Source organism: Seriola lalandi, unplaced genomic scaffold, assembly GCF_002814215.2.
Source record: "Seriola lalandi dorsalis isolate HSWRI2012SDOR001 ecotype SW California unplaced genomic scaffold, Sedor1 jcf7180002055008, whole genome shotgun sequence".
In the NCBI taxonomy this organism is placed as follows: Eukaryota; Metazoa; Chordata; class Actinopteri; order Carangiformes; family Carangidae; genus Seriola; species Seriola lalandi.
The window spans coordinates 4,253,062-4,270,758 of record NW_019525551.1 but is presented as its reverse complement, the minus strand read 5'-3'; the positions used below and the strand labels follow the sequence as shown (position 1 = coordinate 4,270,758).

The window sequence follows — 17,697 nt, the reverse complement described above, 5'->3', positions numbered from 1 at the left end:
CCCCATATCCTTTTGCTCTTAGGAGGAGTATCTCCTGCAGAACTGTTAATCTTGTGGTGGCATTGCAGTCGAAGACAGTTGTGTGTGTGTCTGCCTACATGTTCCACACATCCGGCTGTGATAATAGTGGACCTACCTGGCCACATGGTTAATAACGGGGGAGAAGTGGGTGGGTCCGTAGAGACGCACAGATTTGAGACTCTGGTAATAGGCCTCCATCACCCCCTCAATGCCGTTGCAGTAGGGGTTCTGTGGATTACCGTTCTGCATGAAAACAGAAAAACAAAGCTGTTGATAAGGAAAGAATAATATTTCACTGATAGTTCAGATTTTCTATAACTAAGATACTTCTTATGCACAAAGGTCCTTGGAAGTTTTTAGTATCGCATAATGTGATCTGAATTCATGATGGTCACCATTTTGCAACTGCATTTGAGTGTATAAATATTTAATGGGGGGTGTGTAAGGTTTATTTTTTAAAATTAACTCCAGTACATTGTTGTCTGCTGTTGCCCACATCAGGAGAAACTCTGGTGAATCCGTGGATACTATTTGAATCAATTCTAGTGTTTTGTTGCCAAGAAATTTCACAAAAAGAAGCCTTTAGTCTTTATTAACCTCACTTTGTAGCATTATTCTGACACAGACAGTGAGCTCTTCTAAGGCATGTTCAAAGACAGCAGTGTGTTACTGTTGTGCATGAATTTGATGAACTCTAAAAAAAAAGAAAAAGCAACCTTTAATTACAAAGATGCTGCTGCTGCTCTGCAGTGTTGTGTCTTCAACCATTTTCTTGCTTCAAGCAGGTAATAGTTCATTTACATACAGTGTCACCTTCATTGATTTAATGTCAGCCAGCTAATATTTTGAAAAATGTGTTAAATATATTCAAGGACAATTAGAATAATTTGCTTACATTACACCTCTGTGGTACACCTGAGACCTACACACATTTTCAGGATAATGTATCAAAGTTAGAATTGAATTGGTTTGTTTTGATATTCAGGAAAAGGGCTGCTAAAAAAGGAATAATAAAAACAGCATCACCCTGAAGGAGAAATTGTATTTGTAGATTTTATATCCTTTTATGGGAAAAAGGATGGAATTGCATTTTATTTTAAAAACAGGCATATTTTGGCTGCAAATTGCAGGATAACAGGATTACGTGCATCCTTTGAGACATCAAAAATGGCCTCCTCAGGGCCAAAACATCAATAATACGCCAATATTATCAAAAAATATTACCTAGTGTGAGAGGAACTAGAGGGCTGCAAGCCCTTAAGGACGCACAATCCAATCTTACATTGAAAATATTACACATATTTTAGGGAAATGTCGACAGTTTAATTCGTCTGTTGCAGCATTTCAGTAAAGAATATCCTGAGGCAAGCCATTAAAAATGTTAATTATGCATGAGGAATGGATGGCAGGAGAAGCTTTTAGGTAAAATCCATTGCAGTGAGATACAATTTGTTTGCACGAGAAGGTACAAGAGGACAAAAACGTGAAGATAATTTGTCTCAGCTCAGCTCAGGTTCTAAAGTAAATTCTTGTTTAAAGAACCAAAGTTGTTGAGAAGTTGTTGTAGCTCTGCAGCCTCCACATCCTTCCAACAATATTGAAATTGATGTGTGGTTGACTGGGTTTACGATACCCAAAAGAAACACGCATTACATTATTTAAGCCAGCCATATGCTTTGGGATTTCTAATTATCTCAGTAAGAAACCATCTTGACTGACTCTGCTTGGTTGTCCATGAGTACGAACAACACACATGAGACTCCTTTGCTTTGTAAATGGAGCTTGCATAATTATGTGGGATTCAGTGGTGGCCTTCTCCCACTGCAGCCACACAGCTGTAGCATTCCTATTTAGGAGCTGACTAAGTTAAATCTTTAATGGTTACATTAATGCATATGTGCCTCATCTAAAGGTTTTGCGCCTCCGGGGAGGCTGTTACCCAACACTGAGCAGCTGTAATGGCTGTAAATGCCTCTGGAGCAACATCTGGAAGTGACAGTAGAGCAGGGAGAGGATTATAGGTGGCTGAGGAATGGTCAGGATGTCTACAGCCCTGGAGAGCTTGACATTAGCAGGGTGGGATGGATGGATGGATGGATGGATGGATGGATGGATGGATTAGAGGAGGATGAGAAATGGTTGCATGCTGATAGTGAAGAATGAAGAAACCGATAATCCAGATTATTTATATTTAAAGTGATAGCTTGGGTTATTTGATGTGTGATTGTATGAGGCACTTATCTACAGTCAGTGTATTACCTGCAGTGGGTTCTGGGTCAGCATGCTCTCAGTTTGGAGAAGCAGGCAGGAGTACCGGCACAGAAGCTGAGAGATGTACTGCTGTGGACGGGGACAGCAGCAAAATGCAAGTGCCTGCCTAAAACATCTTAACAGCCCTTTATGACTCAAACAGCTGATCTGCAGTATAATACAGTGCGTGGTGTAAGTGTGCTTATGCGTAGAAATACGGTAGTTCAACGGTTGAGAGAACGTAGTGCCAAAGAAGAGGGCTGGTTGATGACAAGATAAAGTAGTGACAATATTCAAAATAAAGCATCCACTTCAACTATTATTGACTTTTTAGGTGGGCATTTTTTAAATGGCTAAAATAAGTTTTTTCTGCCATCCCCATCCACCGCAGCACATCCCTCAGCTGCTCTGTCGTTACTCCTGCTTCTCCAAACTGGGAACGCGCCAACTCAAGTCTACTGCAGGTAACACACTGACTATGGATAAATATCACATACAACCCCACATCAAATAACCCAAACTATCCCTTTAAGCACTGCATGATTCCATGATTTCCATTTGTCAGCGTTATCAAACCACTGACATACCATGTCATAATACTGATAAAGAAATGAAAGTTGTTACAATCTGTCCCACCAGCAAGACTTATAAATAAATAGACAATAAATAAATAAATGAAATAACTGTGGTGTGTTTGCGTGGCAAAAATGGCTAGTTTACAGCCAGATACTAAACAGCTCATTTGGCTTTCATCACCACAGTGTGCACAGACTAGCTGGCTGAATTTATTCATGTATTTGGACAGCAGTGTTCACCACCCACCAATAGACTGTTTCCTGTAACTGGTCCTATCCTTGTGAAAGTGCCTGGTCTCAGGCTGTTTGCGTTTTTCAGTTTACTTTTATAGAGTTTTTACATAGTTCTGGTAAAACTTTATGTTTACAGCTTGGTTTGAGAAACATGCATGATGTCTGTACTCTCACTAGGACAGACATGCTCCTCCAGCTGGCATGAAAGCCATTAAAAGATTTACTCTCAGCGGATTGGATTTGTTTTACAATGGCAGTCTTAATCTTAATGTTGTTCAACATCAGCACACTTCAAGTGGAACCTACGGCTTCATGTCACAAAAGAATGTTATTTCCAAGGATTTTGTACGTAAGAGGATAAATATCTTTAACTACTGGATAGATTACCAAGAAATCTGGTACAGACATTCATGGTTCCCAGAGGATAAAACCAAAAAATGATCCCCAGACTTTTCCTTTAGTGAAAACAGAAGGTCAAAGTTTTTAATGATCCATAATCAAATAATTCCACATCTACTTGATGAATTGCCACAAAATTGGGTTCAGACATTCATGGTTCCCAGACCATGTTTCGTTATGACTTTGATGCTCCGCGTGACATTTCATCTTTTGCCATCATCAGGTCTAAGTTTTAATTTGTTCATAGCTTTGGTTTATGGACTAATGAAACTAATGCTATTCCCATTAACCTAACCTGTAACTGTATTGTTAGCTTGGTAACAGACAATTAAGATGGTGACGATGGTAGACATTAAACCTGCTAAACATTAGCAAGTTAGCACTGTCATTTTGTTCAATTTGTCACTTCCATTATTCATTGCTTTGAGAAAGTATTTAGCATCGTTAGCTAAAGAAGAACCTGTTTTGTGCCATAAAGCAAGATGCTGTCGCTTAAATCATTCCTGCAAGTTCCTGCAAAAACTGACCTGGTGGCACATAGTGGGAAAAATAATGAAGAGGCCCAGAGAGGGGAGAGTCTTCTTCCCTTTGGCTTTGTTTGGTCATGGTAATGATGTGTAAATAATAAGTAGCCAGATGTTTGCATGTTTTGTATGAGGATAGGTAGAGACATGGACGCACAGATGGATACAAGTGTTTAAATGTATTGTTATGAGTGTTATGTACCTTTGAATAAAAAGGTCGAAGGATAAATAGATGAAAGATTAAAAGGTTGGGTGTTTGGATGATGTAAAAGATGGAAATAAAGCTGATTCCTCACCAGAGCAAACTCATGAGAGACCCGTCCGTCTGGGGGAAGCTTGGCACCAAAGCCAAGTGCAGGAAACATCTTGTCGCTGTCGTAGTCCTGGATGATTTCTCCGACAGCCCGCAGCGCCATGGCGTAGTCGTTCAGCTGGTACGGGCTCATGTAATGGAGCGAGGTGGGCTGGGACGGGTTGCCTGGGACCCGAATGGTTCAACACAATAAAACACACATCAGCATCAAACTGTAATTATGCCTGCTCCCCCCTGGGCTCTGAGTCATATTAAAATAAAAAGGAGGGGAGTGGGTGGAAGGGGGTTAAAACACAGACTGGAGTTTTAGTTACACAAACATTTCCCCAAGGCACAGCTGCACTGGAGGCAGAAATAATCTCACTGGTTGTCTAAACCTCAGCGGGTAGTGTGAGGAACCACAGTTTTTAAGTATGACAGCACTATTGCAATTTAACTACCACACTAATAGGATGGTGCCGCTACAGTGACTTGCTGACCCTCCAAGATCTTCTCTGCAATGCTGATGAATGAAATCAGTAAAGATGCGATTACTCAGTAACAGTCTGATTAAAACTTTTTAATTTGCAAAAAACTAATTTCTTAGTGCAAGAAACTGCTCTTGATAAATTAAAATACAGCCAAGGAATGATAAAAATAAGTCATCAGCTACATTTGTCTTGTCTCTGTTTTGGCACAAACAGAGAAATGAAAACAGATAAAAAAAAAAACCATGAACTGAATCAAAAAACTGCAACCACAGTGGTGACATTAAAAGATAAGGCTGGTGTTATACATGTTTGTTATTGTCATCGAAACATCATGACAAGAACAAAACTAACAATGTTTTAGTTCCGACATCCATACCCTGTCCGTGGCACTCAGTCCCATTTTTTTCACATGACGTGAATATTTAAAAATGACTCACAAACACAGCCTCATTCTTTAAAAAGTCTCAGCAATCTTTCTTTAAACAGCTGGACACTGTAGTTTGAGTGAAGAGTGAGTGACGAGTGCATTAGTTGGGGGACTATTTTCAGCTGCAGATTAATACACATTCGGTGTGCTAATGACTGTTTATGGAAGCGGGAAGCATAGACTGTATATAAAGATGGACGTAGCCTCTGTGACGTCACCCACAGGTTTCTAAAGATTTTGAAGTTTTGAAGATCGGTGTGACCCGTTCCACTGTCGCCATCTTGTTAGTGCCTGACTCCACTCACCCACCTGTCACTCAAAGTAACACGCCCTCAATTCTACTTAACTTTAAGAACTTCAGCGTTGGCTTCATTTTCAAGGCCTGGTGGTTGCTGCTTGATAGGAAGCCGTATGTGGGATTGAAAATAAACTACAGTGTGTATTTTGGTGATGAAGGAACATGTCACCTAGTGCAATGATGTAGCTCACTGATATGTTTTTTAAAATATGTTTTGGATAACAATTGTGCTCTAAGGCACAGAGGAATAACATATATTACTTGAGCTGCTCATTGTTGGTTTTGGTCTTTAAATATTGATTATAAGGAAAACAAAGAATATCGCCAGCCTTATCCTTTAATATGACTATCTGTGAGCTGCTTTGTGAAATATTAGAAAATGTCACAGTCATATTCTGACACAACTTCTGTTAATAGTTTGAATAAAGTATGAGAAACTGGAGCTCAAAGAAAAACGGGACTGTGAGAAACTGATTTGATGTGAGTGCAGAAAGCCACCCATCTCTCCTGTGATGTCTCCAAAATTGTGTTACATATATTAACTTTCTACATCATATCTCACTAAAAGGAGAACATCACTCATCTGTCACAGTCTTCTGCCCACAATTGCGTTTGTCTGTTGTTAAATTGTGATTACTGACAAAGGAGTTTACCTGTGGGGCTTCATAAACTGTCCCTACATGGTACAACGGTCTGAAGAGCAAATGAAACTTAAAAAAACGTGGGTGTAATGGCTTTCTGTAAACACTGAGGCACAGTGTACAAAGTGTGGTTAATAAACAACATCAAACGGAGCTCAGATGTTTAAAGCAACAGATAATGTTCAAATAATTGTCCAACTCTCTGCTGCTTTACCCCACAATTTGTCTCTAGCTCTGTAAAAGACGGTGAAGTGTCATTAGAATAAGTAAATTAAAACTGACTGATAAGGAATCACTTAACAGTTCACATCAAATAAAGATCTGAGCATTAACCACCGACACTTGATGTGTTCGAAACCCTTGCAGGATTTCAGTGATAAGAGCAAAGCTTTAACACACTTACCATTTGATGCTGTGAAATCAATTGCCACTGTGAAATTAATCTGAGTCCTACAAGAGAAAATAAACCATGTAAGGAATAACGTCATCATCATCAATCATGCTAGATTATACCACAGCATGTTTCAAAGCATGCAGCAGCAAGCAATTAAGCAGCAGGTTATCGGCAGCAGTCTTAATATTGGAGCTGAGAGATAAACACGGTGCAGTAATCCTCTACACTGAGTCTCTGCAGAGTTTACACTGCACCGTAACTGCAACTGGTTTTAATGATGATAGTAATACTTGATCTCTGCAGGATCATACGATGCCGTTCCAGTGTGAACTTACCCGCCTCTAATGTAGTCCAGGAATGAGAGTTCAGTGTCCACCAGGCAGGACAGAAGAGTGACCTGTAAGACAGAAAAGTGTAGGAATTAGGTAAGAACCACTTTAAAAGTTTGAGTCTGTTAATGTAGCACTTGATTCTTCTTCTTCTAATTTTATTCATTTGTGATGGTAAAATCAGCAGTCAGCCTGGTTAGGCAGACTCTGCTGTTCTGTGTCTCCTTCATTTGGTGCTTTTCATTATTTCTCATGTGTAACATTGTTTCAATTTTTGTAATTGTTCATTACTCAAATCTAAAAGGGCTTCTTCTCATCTATTAAGTTATTTGCTGCAAGCCTGTAATAATGGGCAACATGATAAATTAACTTGATTTAATTAAATCAAGATCATTACAGCCAGTTCCTCTAACTACTGAGCCACAATTAAAAGGGTTGTAAATTACATTAGAACTCATCATAACCTCATCAAACATGTCTATAAAGCTTGTAAGTTTATGTTACACACATCTAACATATTTTATTTACTCCCAAACAAATTTTTGAGTAATCAATTACCAAAAACAAACTCATATACATTGAACCTGGGGCGTTTGAGAACCCTGGAGTTGGGACAGTTGCCTTAATTCAGAACTGTGATTCTTCAGTTCCAACCGACATTGTATTGATGTATGTTCAGAACTACATCTGATCCTGAGGTATAGGGAAGCTTAACATTACATTTTTATATTTATTAGTGTTGCCATAAAGATATGGATTCAAACTCCAGAGATATTTTAGCAAGAAAGACAATGAGACATAAAAGTGCAAATAAAGCTAAATATACACACACTGTCTTTCACCTGTTGTTTTGATACCATTGGTATTAAAATAGATAAACAATTCACATGAGCTCTGAATATCAATTGGGCCTCGAGTGTAAGTGCAGAGTTAGTGTCACAATGGAAAAAACATCATTGAGAAAGTGAAGGTTGCACAAACTGCTGACTCACCGTTCCTGAGTTTTGGTACTTTTTCTTCTTCTTTCCTTTTTTCTTTGGATTTAGCACCTGTGGAGAAAACACAAACATGAATCCACTTTGTTGTGTCTCAGCGAGCGACTCATTTTGGCTCCAAGACTGTGCAGAAAAATTTAACTAAATTATTTTTTAATAAGTTTGTACACAGAGAAATTCTATCACTGCATTACATTCAGTTAATGAGGAAATTAGTTTTGTTTAATTTCTCCCTTCAGATTTTACACAACCTGTGTCTGAGTGGCTCGTTTCAGTTTTCTAACTGTGTCCTGGGATTTTCGGAGTCTGGGGAAAATCCAGCGCAGAGCTAATAAGAAAAAGACAACCTGGGCCTGACGAGTGTGGGGAGAGCACACTCTGCTCTTCCTGCCTCCTCACTATGTGATTCAGGTTGTGCTTCATGAGCACCTTTACTGACCTTCAGTGATTTATGGTTTGCTAAAACCCAGCTGGTGTAGAAGTTAACGGACCAGTGAGTGAACTGCACTGAGCATTCAAGGAAGGGATCGAAGTCTTCTGAGGAATGGGCGCTAACCATCTTAACAGCATACACCGTACATTATCATCTACACTACTTCAGCACAGCATCCTGTTAAATAATCAGAAGTCACAGTATAATCCCTGATGTATTCCCCCATGTCAGTGTGTGCAGTGGAAGTAATGATTTGAATTGCAGCATAAACCAGAAAAAACTACTAAATAAGTATGAGGTGGCTCACCTTGAAGAAGGCTCAAGAAAATAGTGATGTTTAAATAATATTTAAATTAAGATGATGTTTTAAATAAACTTGGGAATTTCTACAAGAAGCTCTGACGTACGTATTGATCCAGTTTTAGTCTTATCAGGCTGTAAGTAACATGTCTGTCTCTAAAGCCACAAACACAGAAAAAACATGTTGCGCTGGAGCAGAAGTTATGTTGCCACCTCCATCATGTTTTATGTTTTTTTGTGTAGAATAACAAAGGAACATAGATCAATAAATTATATATATATATATATATATATATATATATATATATAGAGAGAGAGAGAGAGAGAGATATGTATACTAATATAATAATTTTCTTTGTCACTTCCCACTCTGTCAAAGTTAATTTTACTCATCAATTCTAACGTCACCACATCTGACTAATCAGATTTCTACCTGTGTCTCTTCAGCCAGTTCAGTTAATTCTTGCCAAAACTTTTCTCTGCTACTGATCTAAATAAATACTGTTACTCAATTCAACTTTCCTTATGAAATTGCTGCAAGTAACATGGTCACTGTAGTCTGGGTGTATAGCTCAGCTCTCAGCTCTCCTCTGAACAAAACTCTCAATAGTTAAGTGCAATAGCCTTGTTCTATTGCAACAAAATTGTTTTGTTTGTTTGTCTGTCTTAAATTTGGACACCTGCTGACTTCTTGGTTATCTGGTGTGTGTCTCCTCTAAAGTTGAACTATTTTTAAAGTTTTTCTTTTTCATCTCAGGCTTGATATCGGAGCTTTTGTGAGGATATTTTGTCTGGGCCTTTGTGTGAGGGTTAAGATTTGAATTAGGGTCAGATTAGAGTTAGAAGATAATGAAGTATGGAAGCACAAGTGTTTGTGTGTGTGTGTGTGTGTGTGTGTGTGTGTGTGTGTGTGTGTGTGTGTGTGTGTGTGTGTGTGAGTGTGTGAGAGAGAAGAAAATCACCTCATAGACGTGGAACTGTGACTGGCTTCTGGACATTTCTCTGTAGCTAGTGCTGAACTCGCCGATGAAGTCGTGGCTGCAACAGTGAACACACGGTCACATCTCTCCTCATCTAACCCTACGTGTTCTGTATCATAGTTCTGTTGTGAAGCAGCGTCAGAAAAAGAAAAGAACCTCTAATAACAGTAAAATGCTTGAGAATTACGGATTCTTTTCATTCCTTTGTCCTGTATTCACGTTGTCTGTAAAGTCTTCACTAACAAGCTCCTTGGTTTCCGGAGGCATGTAGTCTGGTAGCAACCAATTTCATAATTTCATGGAGATAATCAGCGCAGTTGGAATCAGGGTCAGAAATTAATGGGAGCTCGGGGCAAAGTGCCCTTGAAATGTCAAAAACTGCCTGTGAAATTAACAATGAAGGGGGCAAACTGTGCCCCTCAATACTGTGAATTCACTTGCTTCAAAAGATAAACTCTTTACTCCCCGCCCGACTTTATGAAGGTATCTGTCAAGAGACCATTCAAGCAGTATTAATAGTTAATGTATATTTAAAGCAGTCGGGAGTGTTGTCACATGCAGGGCTCTGCAGTGATAGTTTATCTGCAGTATCTACTCTCACAGTGAGAAACAGGAGGCTGCTTAAGGACAAACATGAGTGTGATCTGTGGCTTTAATCCCTGATGCCCTTCCTCACTTTGCACATATGCTCTTACATTATCAGGGCAGTTTTTTTATTTTTTGAACAGCATCAAATATCAGTGTCATCAGGAGAAAATGGTTTCTTTACATTTTTCATGTAGGAAATAAACAGCTATCACACTGTATAGCTCATTGTTAATGAATGCATTTACTCTGCCCCCAGGGCCTTGATGCAAATGTGTGTGGGATGTCTTGCACAGCAGGATGTCAATACGGATACAGATGGATGGAGCATTATATGATACAGTGCAGTAGTTTAACAGCACAAAAGAAAAAGCATTGTTCCCTCACCCTCCATCTCGGTCCCAGTCGTACACCTCCACCTTTATGCTCCTGTAGGAAAAGGCAAGAGAGAGGGAAAGAGGGAAATCCTATTAAAAAACCAATCAGCACCACTGATTTACAGCCTTTCTGCTTAAAAAGCTGGGGACTGGTCCATGGATGTGGAAGTGGACGAGCCCACGCAAAGCAGAACGTTTTTTCTTTAACATTGTTATCACTAAACCAGGAGAATAAAAAAGAATTACGTCTTTCTTCTTGGTTGTATTTCGACAGTGTCTACAGGAGCAGATGAAAAGCTGACACTTTTAATTTGTACTTGTTAAAGGTGTCGGTACTTGTCTAAAAATAAGGTAGCTAGACTAAATATTGTATAAGCAGCCTCAAGTCTTATTATCAGTACTGTGTCAGTTGGTATTTGTATTTGCAAGAACAGAGACCACTAGATTAGCGGTCTGCAAAAATGTTGGATGCTCACATGCGACCCTTTAACAATATGTTAGCCGAGCACTTTTTATTTTAATGATAAAGATCAAACATTCAGGATTGACCTGACAGCAGAGGAAACATTTAGGACGCTCCACAGTCTCCACAGTGGCTCATCACAGTGATAGCCTTAATACGAGAAAAATTTAAATTTAAAAAATAAGTATTTTTTTTATGTTTTTAAAGCTAATTTCATTTGAAAACATTTAGGGACATTACTTATATATTTCTTTTTTATATATAATTTAATTTTTTCACCAAAATGATACTGTTTTGCAAACAATTAGTTGGCCCACTTGCAATACCTTCGCGGCCCACCAGGGGGCCGCAGCCCACAGGTTGGTGTTACTAAACATCCAAATCACAGTGAAATAAAAAAAATGGATTCTAAAAGTTTTAATCCTGTGTGCTGTGTTCACTGTTGTGTACACAAGTCAAATATATGACAAGTACACAATAAGTTTACATATTAAAATCCATCTTTTCTCTTTCTGTAAAAACGAATCAAATCAAATGCTATGGTCTAACTCAGAGGTCACTAATAGGCGGACGGCTGGATGTATAACCTGTAAATTATTGAGAATTATTACATTTTGACGAAGAATTTCTATTTTACGCGGCGTAGCTTTTCTAGCCTTTACGTCACTGGTCATGTGACACTACTCAGCCAATCATTGCAACTCAAGTCAGTCAGTGAGATACAGACGGCTTCTGAGAAATAAGCTGGGAAAGTAAAGTGGGATAGAGCAACGTTCTGGACCTTTAGCTGAGGACATTGTGTCTAACTGGACCTCTTGGTATTTTAATTGAATACCCCTGGTTGTGGTCAAACTGATGTTTCACTGAGAACCTTCTGCAATTCTTGAACTCTGCTGTAAAAATAATGTTCACTCTATGAGACGATTTTATTAGTTCCACTATAAACAGTATCAGTGAAATGTTTGTGTTAGTGGGATTCCCAAGTCTCCAACTGTACCTGTCATAGTCTCCGTTACACAGCGCCCTGACAGGAATTTTAAAAGCTTGCCACACAGGGTCCAGAGTATTCTTCACCACTTCTGTTTTGTGGCAGATGGTGTACCTGTGAGACACACACCACTGTTAACAGATGACAAATCTACCTTAAAGGTAAAAGAAAAAACCTGCTTGCACCTCCTCTCTTTGTTATTAAGGGGAGTGTTATGTTAAAAGTATTTCATAACGCTTGATCCTCAGCTGAAACAACCGCTTCCTGTTCTTTTTCATATGGTAACTAGTCTGGCTCTTTGTAGCCGCGGCGTGCTGCTGTTATGCCCCGTGGCTGAACATTTAGGCTGCATCAGTAAATACCCAGCTGCACAAAAAGAGAATGTGTTATGTGTTACGTGTGATACGCTGAAGTCGACTTGAATAAAAGCATCTGCGGGGCAAAGAAATTGTGACCTCCACACACACTTTTCATTTAAGTCCATCTTATCCATTCTTTCCCCCTTTATTTTCCTCTTGTCAACTCCATCCTATTATCTCTGCTCATCCCTCCCTCTGCTGCGTTCTCCTGTTGACGATGGCATAAGTCACATATACAGCACTGAGCATTATGTAACACATCACATAGGCAGTTTAGACCTTATATTCTATGTATGGGAGCTTTTTGGAGCATGAAAAATTACATAAAGAGTCTATATGCATTTCAGGCATCTTTACATCCTGTGTAAATGCGTCGTGTATGTGTGTGTGTGTGTGTGTGTGTAAAACAGAGATAGCTGCTTTTGTTATTTCAGAAAATTGATGCAAATACCACGGGGGGAAAACTGCCTGTCAACTTACGATCCGTCTTCGTTACTGCGGTAAAAGACGAGGAAAGGATCAGATTTTCCAAAGAAGTCTTTCTTATCCAGCTTGTTGCCACAGAACTGCAGCATCACCGACTCCTGAGGAGAAGAGAAGCAAAATATATAATGTACATTACACAGCCTCAGGTCCTAAACAGTGACACACAATATGACCCACTGCTACCAGGACAAGTAATAGAACTGAATAATATTGGCCAAAACGTAAATAAACCAATAAAAGGTTGCTGCTTATTTGCTGTAGATACATACTTTACATACGTTTCTTCACAAAGAAAAGACACATTTTCACAATCAGTTTGATCTTTCTGATTTCTGTATTATCACCTAAATGTAGCATTGACACAATTTCTACATGACTTCAATATTAATGAAAAGGATAGAACACATTATAGTTGCATGAATCTGGGTATTTTCACCACCGTGTTCTGGGGGTTGATTAATTAATATTTGATCTTCACCTGCCCCAAAAACAGAGACGAGAGGATTAAATCAAGATTATCAGGCTTAATTCTGCCCTCAAACACACTTCTATTATTACCATGATATCGTCATAAATCTATAATTAATGATGTGCAGTGTTGTAAATAATGTTTTTGGTACAGTGGATTTCCCTGTGTTCTACTTCTTAATCAAGTCATTTCTTTTGTTTCCCTGCATGTCTTTAGAAAGCGCCCAGATTAATGGATGCGTTTCATTCGTTAACAGAAGTAAGAGAGTGGGTCAACTTCTCTAATGGCTGCAATACTTTCTGGCATATTGACTGATGTTTCTGCCTCTTTCTCACCAGTTCTCTCTCCTTATTCTTGTCATATTTAGGTGAAAATGAAAAGCTCAGAGCCGTTGTCCTTTGACTTTTGAAGGTATTGTGACATTTACTGTTTGATGTTTTGACCTCTGACAAAGCATTGAGCTATCACACTCCACTGAAGCTTCAATAGAAGTATCTTGTGGTGAAGTGATGTACCAAAGGTGGTCAAAACACCACCAGACAACAAATGGTACTTTGTTTTTTCAGAAATAGCTTTTTTTCTAACAGTCAGCACAAAGTTCAACTGAAGACATGACAACAGTGTCAAACAGTCCGATGTGTAATAATACTGCTTCATCTTCATTTACCCTTTGTACAAAATATTTATAGAGATTCAAGGGGAATCAGGGAAACTGGCAGTAAAAGCAATAAAAAGGCCAAAAGTACAAGTTCTAAAATCTCACAACTCCGGTTCGGCCAAAGACACGTTACAAGAACCAAAGGGAGCTTTGTTCTACTCTACCTCAACTCTCTCCAAGCCTCATTGTATTAAGTTGTACTGAGAGCTGTTTCTAATATTTTCCTCACTGATGTAAATGGGGTGAAGGTAGAATTTACTGCAGGGCTGTTGAATTAGTCGAGATTGCATTAGTTTTAGCAAGGTGCACCTAACAAACTGGAAACCAAGTGTATTTACTGTATGTGTGTGTGTATGTATGTGTGTGTGTATTAGTCACTTGTGTATGTTTTAAAATTCACATAAAATTGTTAGCGATGACAGCAATTTAAGAAGATGTATGGCAAACTCTTACTATTAGTTTTTAGTTTAAACCGTGTGGATACCAGACTGTTCAGACTCGTCACTTCAAAAGAGTGGAGCTAATTAGAGGAAAGCGTCTGAACGTCTGAAAGTTTGACTTTAAATTAATCAACAAGGGAACCAAGCGAAGTATTACCCTGCAGTTGCTCAGCTCTTCTGCTCTCACTATAATGGTGCCACATTTCTTCCCTGGGATCCCACTAAAAATAAAAAGAGAGAAGAACACAATATTTCCATTAAATTCAAGCAGCCACACACTTCAAGCTGCGGGTTTATGACAGGTAAGACAATAGTATCACAGTTACAGGGAGAATCTGTCTGAGTGGTTTAAGGGAGTTAAACCCAAACTGAACTAAAAAAATCTATTGAAACTGTATTGTATTATAGATCATTTCAAACTTTTTTCCCTTAGTTTTTTTATGCTTGGTTCTTCCATTTTTTTCATCAACTTTTTTCATTGACCCTGTTTACTAACACATGGAGCTTCATACAAACTGTATTTGCACCGTCCCTTAAAAATCTGTACATACTCCATAGTGGTTTGTTGTTTATTCTGCAAACATCATAGTATCATTCACTAAATTTCATATACAATATGTCTGTATGCATTTTACTACTGTTTGAGCTTCCTGCTTTGATGCTAAACTGCATTTTGATGTACTGACAATGAATCTAATCTAATCTAATCTAATCTAATCTAATCTAATCTGATCCAATCATATCTCATCTAAGGTGATAAAGCACCTGCGTTTCCTGTTTTGTCGTGTTGCATTTATCCACCACACTGTGGCTTCAGGAGAGATAAAGCATTGATGTCAGTAATAATCAAGCTCTTGGAGAATGTAAGATTCATTTGTGGTTAAAGCATCAGTATAAATTCTCAAACTGAGAAAATACAAAATGTAAAATACCTATCAACTGAGAGCCCTGCAGACCTGGAATCAAATTTATCTTCATCTCAGTCTCTCACATTCATTACCTGATTGTCCAAATAAATATTAATGAATGCTGACTGAAAACCTCCAAAAAAGAACATCAAAATAATGTAACCACAACCAGTGACATTTCAGCTGCAATGTTTGTTTACATCCTGAGCTGGCAAAGCGTAATATTCAGCCAATAAAGCCAAGGGAGACTAACCACTAAAAATAGACCAAATGAATGCCACAGACCCCGGGCCTGATTCAGAACGAGGAAGGGCAGCGATAATTTCATTTGGCTAAGTACTGTCCAGTAATGGCAGAGAGAGCCCACAATAACATGTGGAGAAACTGATGGCAAATTGAAGCAAGGCTTTGAAAGCCCCCCCCCCCATCACCTGAGACACACTGCTGTCCTTTGATGCACAGGAAGCATTCAGTGAAATGAATTCACTGTATGAGCAGAGATTGCTCAGTACGGGGGCAGATGGACAAATGGCAGAGGGAGAGAGGGGAACAGGACAGATATGGACAGTCACAGGGGCAAAGAGAGGAAGAACAGAGTCATTACATGGATGTAGAAGTGGATGAGATTCTGTTGAGTGAAAGCCTGAACACATCAGTACTTGATTACCACTGAAATGGGTTTGTAGATGGCGATAATCAATATTTTATATATGTGTAATGAAGATGATATCTTATTTTCTGATAAGGTAGCATGTTAAAAATATAAAGCACTCAGAGGATGCACAGCTCCTCTAGACTGCATCATACTCAAAATTGTATTTAACGATATTCTTTTTATCTGCATCTGGATTTGCATTTGCACACAGTGTACAAAGTGATTTCTTCATTTTTGTTTATTGTGTGGTTACCAGCTGTGACAGCGAGGCTGGTATTGTTTTCACCTTGTGAGTGTGTTTGTGTGTGTGCAAAATGTTGTCCTGGAGACACCTACTGTGACGATGGAGGTGGTGTTGAATATTTTGGCAGGTGTTTATATGTCTCTGTCTGTGGACAGATTGGACAGATGTAGACAGATGTACACAGATGCTGACAGATCACTATCACTGATAGCGCCACAACCGTGCAAGATACAGTCACAAAACTTTACAAGTGTGTAGTTGAGATCAAAATAAAGGCAGAGTTAAAAGATGGGTGTGGTCCGACACATGACTACTGAGTATTTGGAGCATGTGTTGGAACATCAACATGTTGATAGGCAAGTGCGGCTGGTGTGATCCCACCACAAAATGGTGCTTAGATTGTTTGATTTATGTTTGTTACGTTGGAGGTGTGCATATTGGAAGTGTGTCTTTAGGTATTTCACCACTATCCATCGTTTTTTCTAACAACCTGCAGTGACGGTTCAACATGTCAGGATATGCCACCGTCCTGTTTCCCTGCACAGAATAACAGCAATGATCAATGATCATCTCTCTCCTGCAATAACCAGCGTTAAACTATAGCATAATGCACAAATGTTGTAAAAATTGATTATTTAGAAAATTAATGTTCCAAAATGTAACCCACTGTTACTGTCAAACATAATTCAGGGTTCAGAAACATCAAATACAGTCTTAGGATACATAAGGTAGATTTATTTTTTGTTAAAATAAGTGCAATGATTCTTGAGACAAGAGCAAAAACATTTTGACGACTGTCCTGTTTCACAATGGTAAGAAAGCTATTTAAAAAGTCCAGTTTTGCTAACATGGCTACAACAAAGCTAACATGGTGTGCTGATGCCATTGTTGAAAATGTTGAAAATGAAAGTTGCCCAGAAGCAGAAACAAAACAACACACTGCGTTGTAAAATGTTCTGTTAGTCACTGAAGAAAATACATCATACAAAAAAATGTGACATAATCTTACACTGCGATTGTGTTTGGACCCTATTGTCATCTCAGTTGTCTGTTTTGCTCTTTATTTATGTGATCCACCTCCACTTGACTGAACAGTGTGATGCATTTGACTTAAGATGTTTTTTTTTTGTTTTGTTTTGTTTTTTTTGTGCTTGGAGGCAGTGAATACAAAAACACCACACACACACACACACACACACACACACACACACACACACAAACAAGTATTACAAAAGAATACAGAATATCTAAAAATATCTTCACATATCTAAAAAAAGGATAGAAATGAAACATGCAGGTATGCATGGACACACACACACACACACACACACACTGAAACAGTGAATGACTACAGGCAGAGGTGATTACATAACTCGGCGACAGCAACACATTCTTACATCATATTTCTTGTGTGTCATTCTTCAGGAGACCCATTCAGCTCATTCAGTCTGCCCTCCCCACACACACACACACACACACACA

General features: G+C 38.8%; 1 protein-coding gene across 1 annotated transcript in view; it reads right to left on the bottom strand.

Moving 5' to 3' along the window:
- LOC111647747 (copine-8-like) overlaps nt 1-17,697 on the bottom strand; it is a 64,887-nt gene that overhangs the window by 10,775 nt on the left and 36,415 nt on the right. Inside the window, exons 7-16 of the mRNA XM_023397401.2 lie at nt 14,566-14,629; nt 12,836-12,939; nt 12,006-12,110; nt 10,556-10,597; nt 9,566-9,641; nt 7,868-7,924; nt 6,882-6,943; nt 6,556-6,602; nt 4,300-4,481; nt 137-264 (exon numbers count right to left, since the gene is read on the bottom strand). Coding sequence (XP_023253169.2) covers nt 137-264; nt 4,300-4,481; nt 6,556-6,602; nt 6,882-6,943; nt 7,868-7,924; nt 9,566-9,641; nt 10,556-10,597; nt 12,006-12,110; nt 12,836-12,939; nt 14,566-14,629 — 867 coding nt within the window. The remainder of the gene's footprint in view (nt 1-136; nt 265-4,299; nt 4,482-6,555; nt 6,603-6,881; nt 6,944-7,867; nt 7,925-9,565; nt 9,642-10,555; nt 10,598-12,005; nt 12,111-12,835; nt 12,940-14,565; nt 14,630-17,697) is intronic.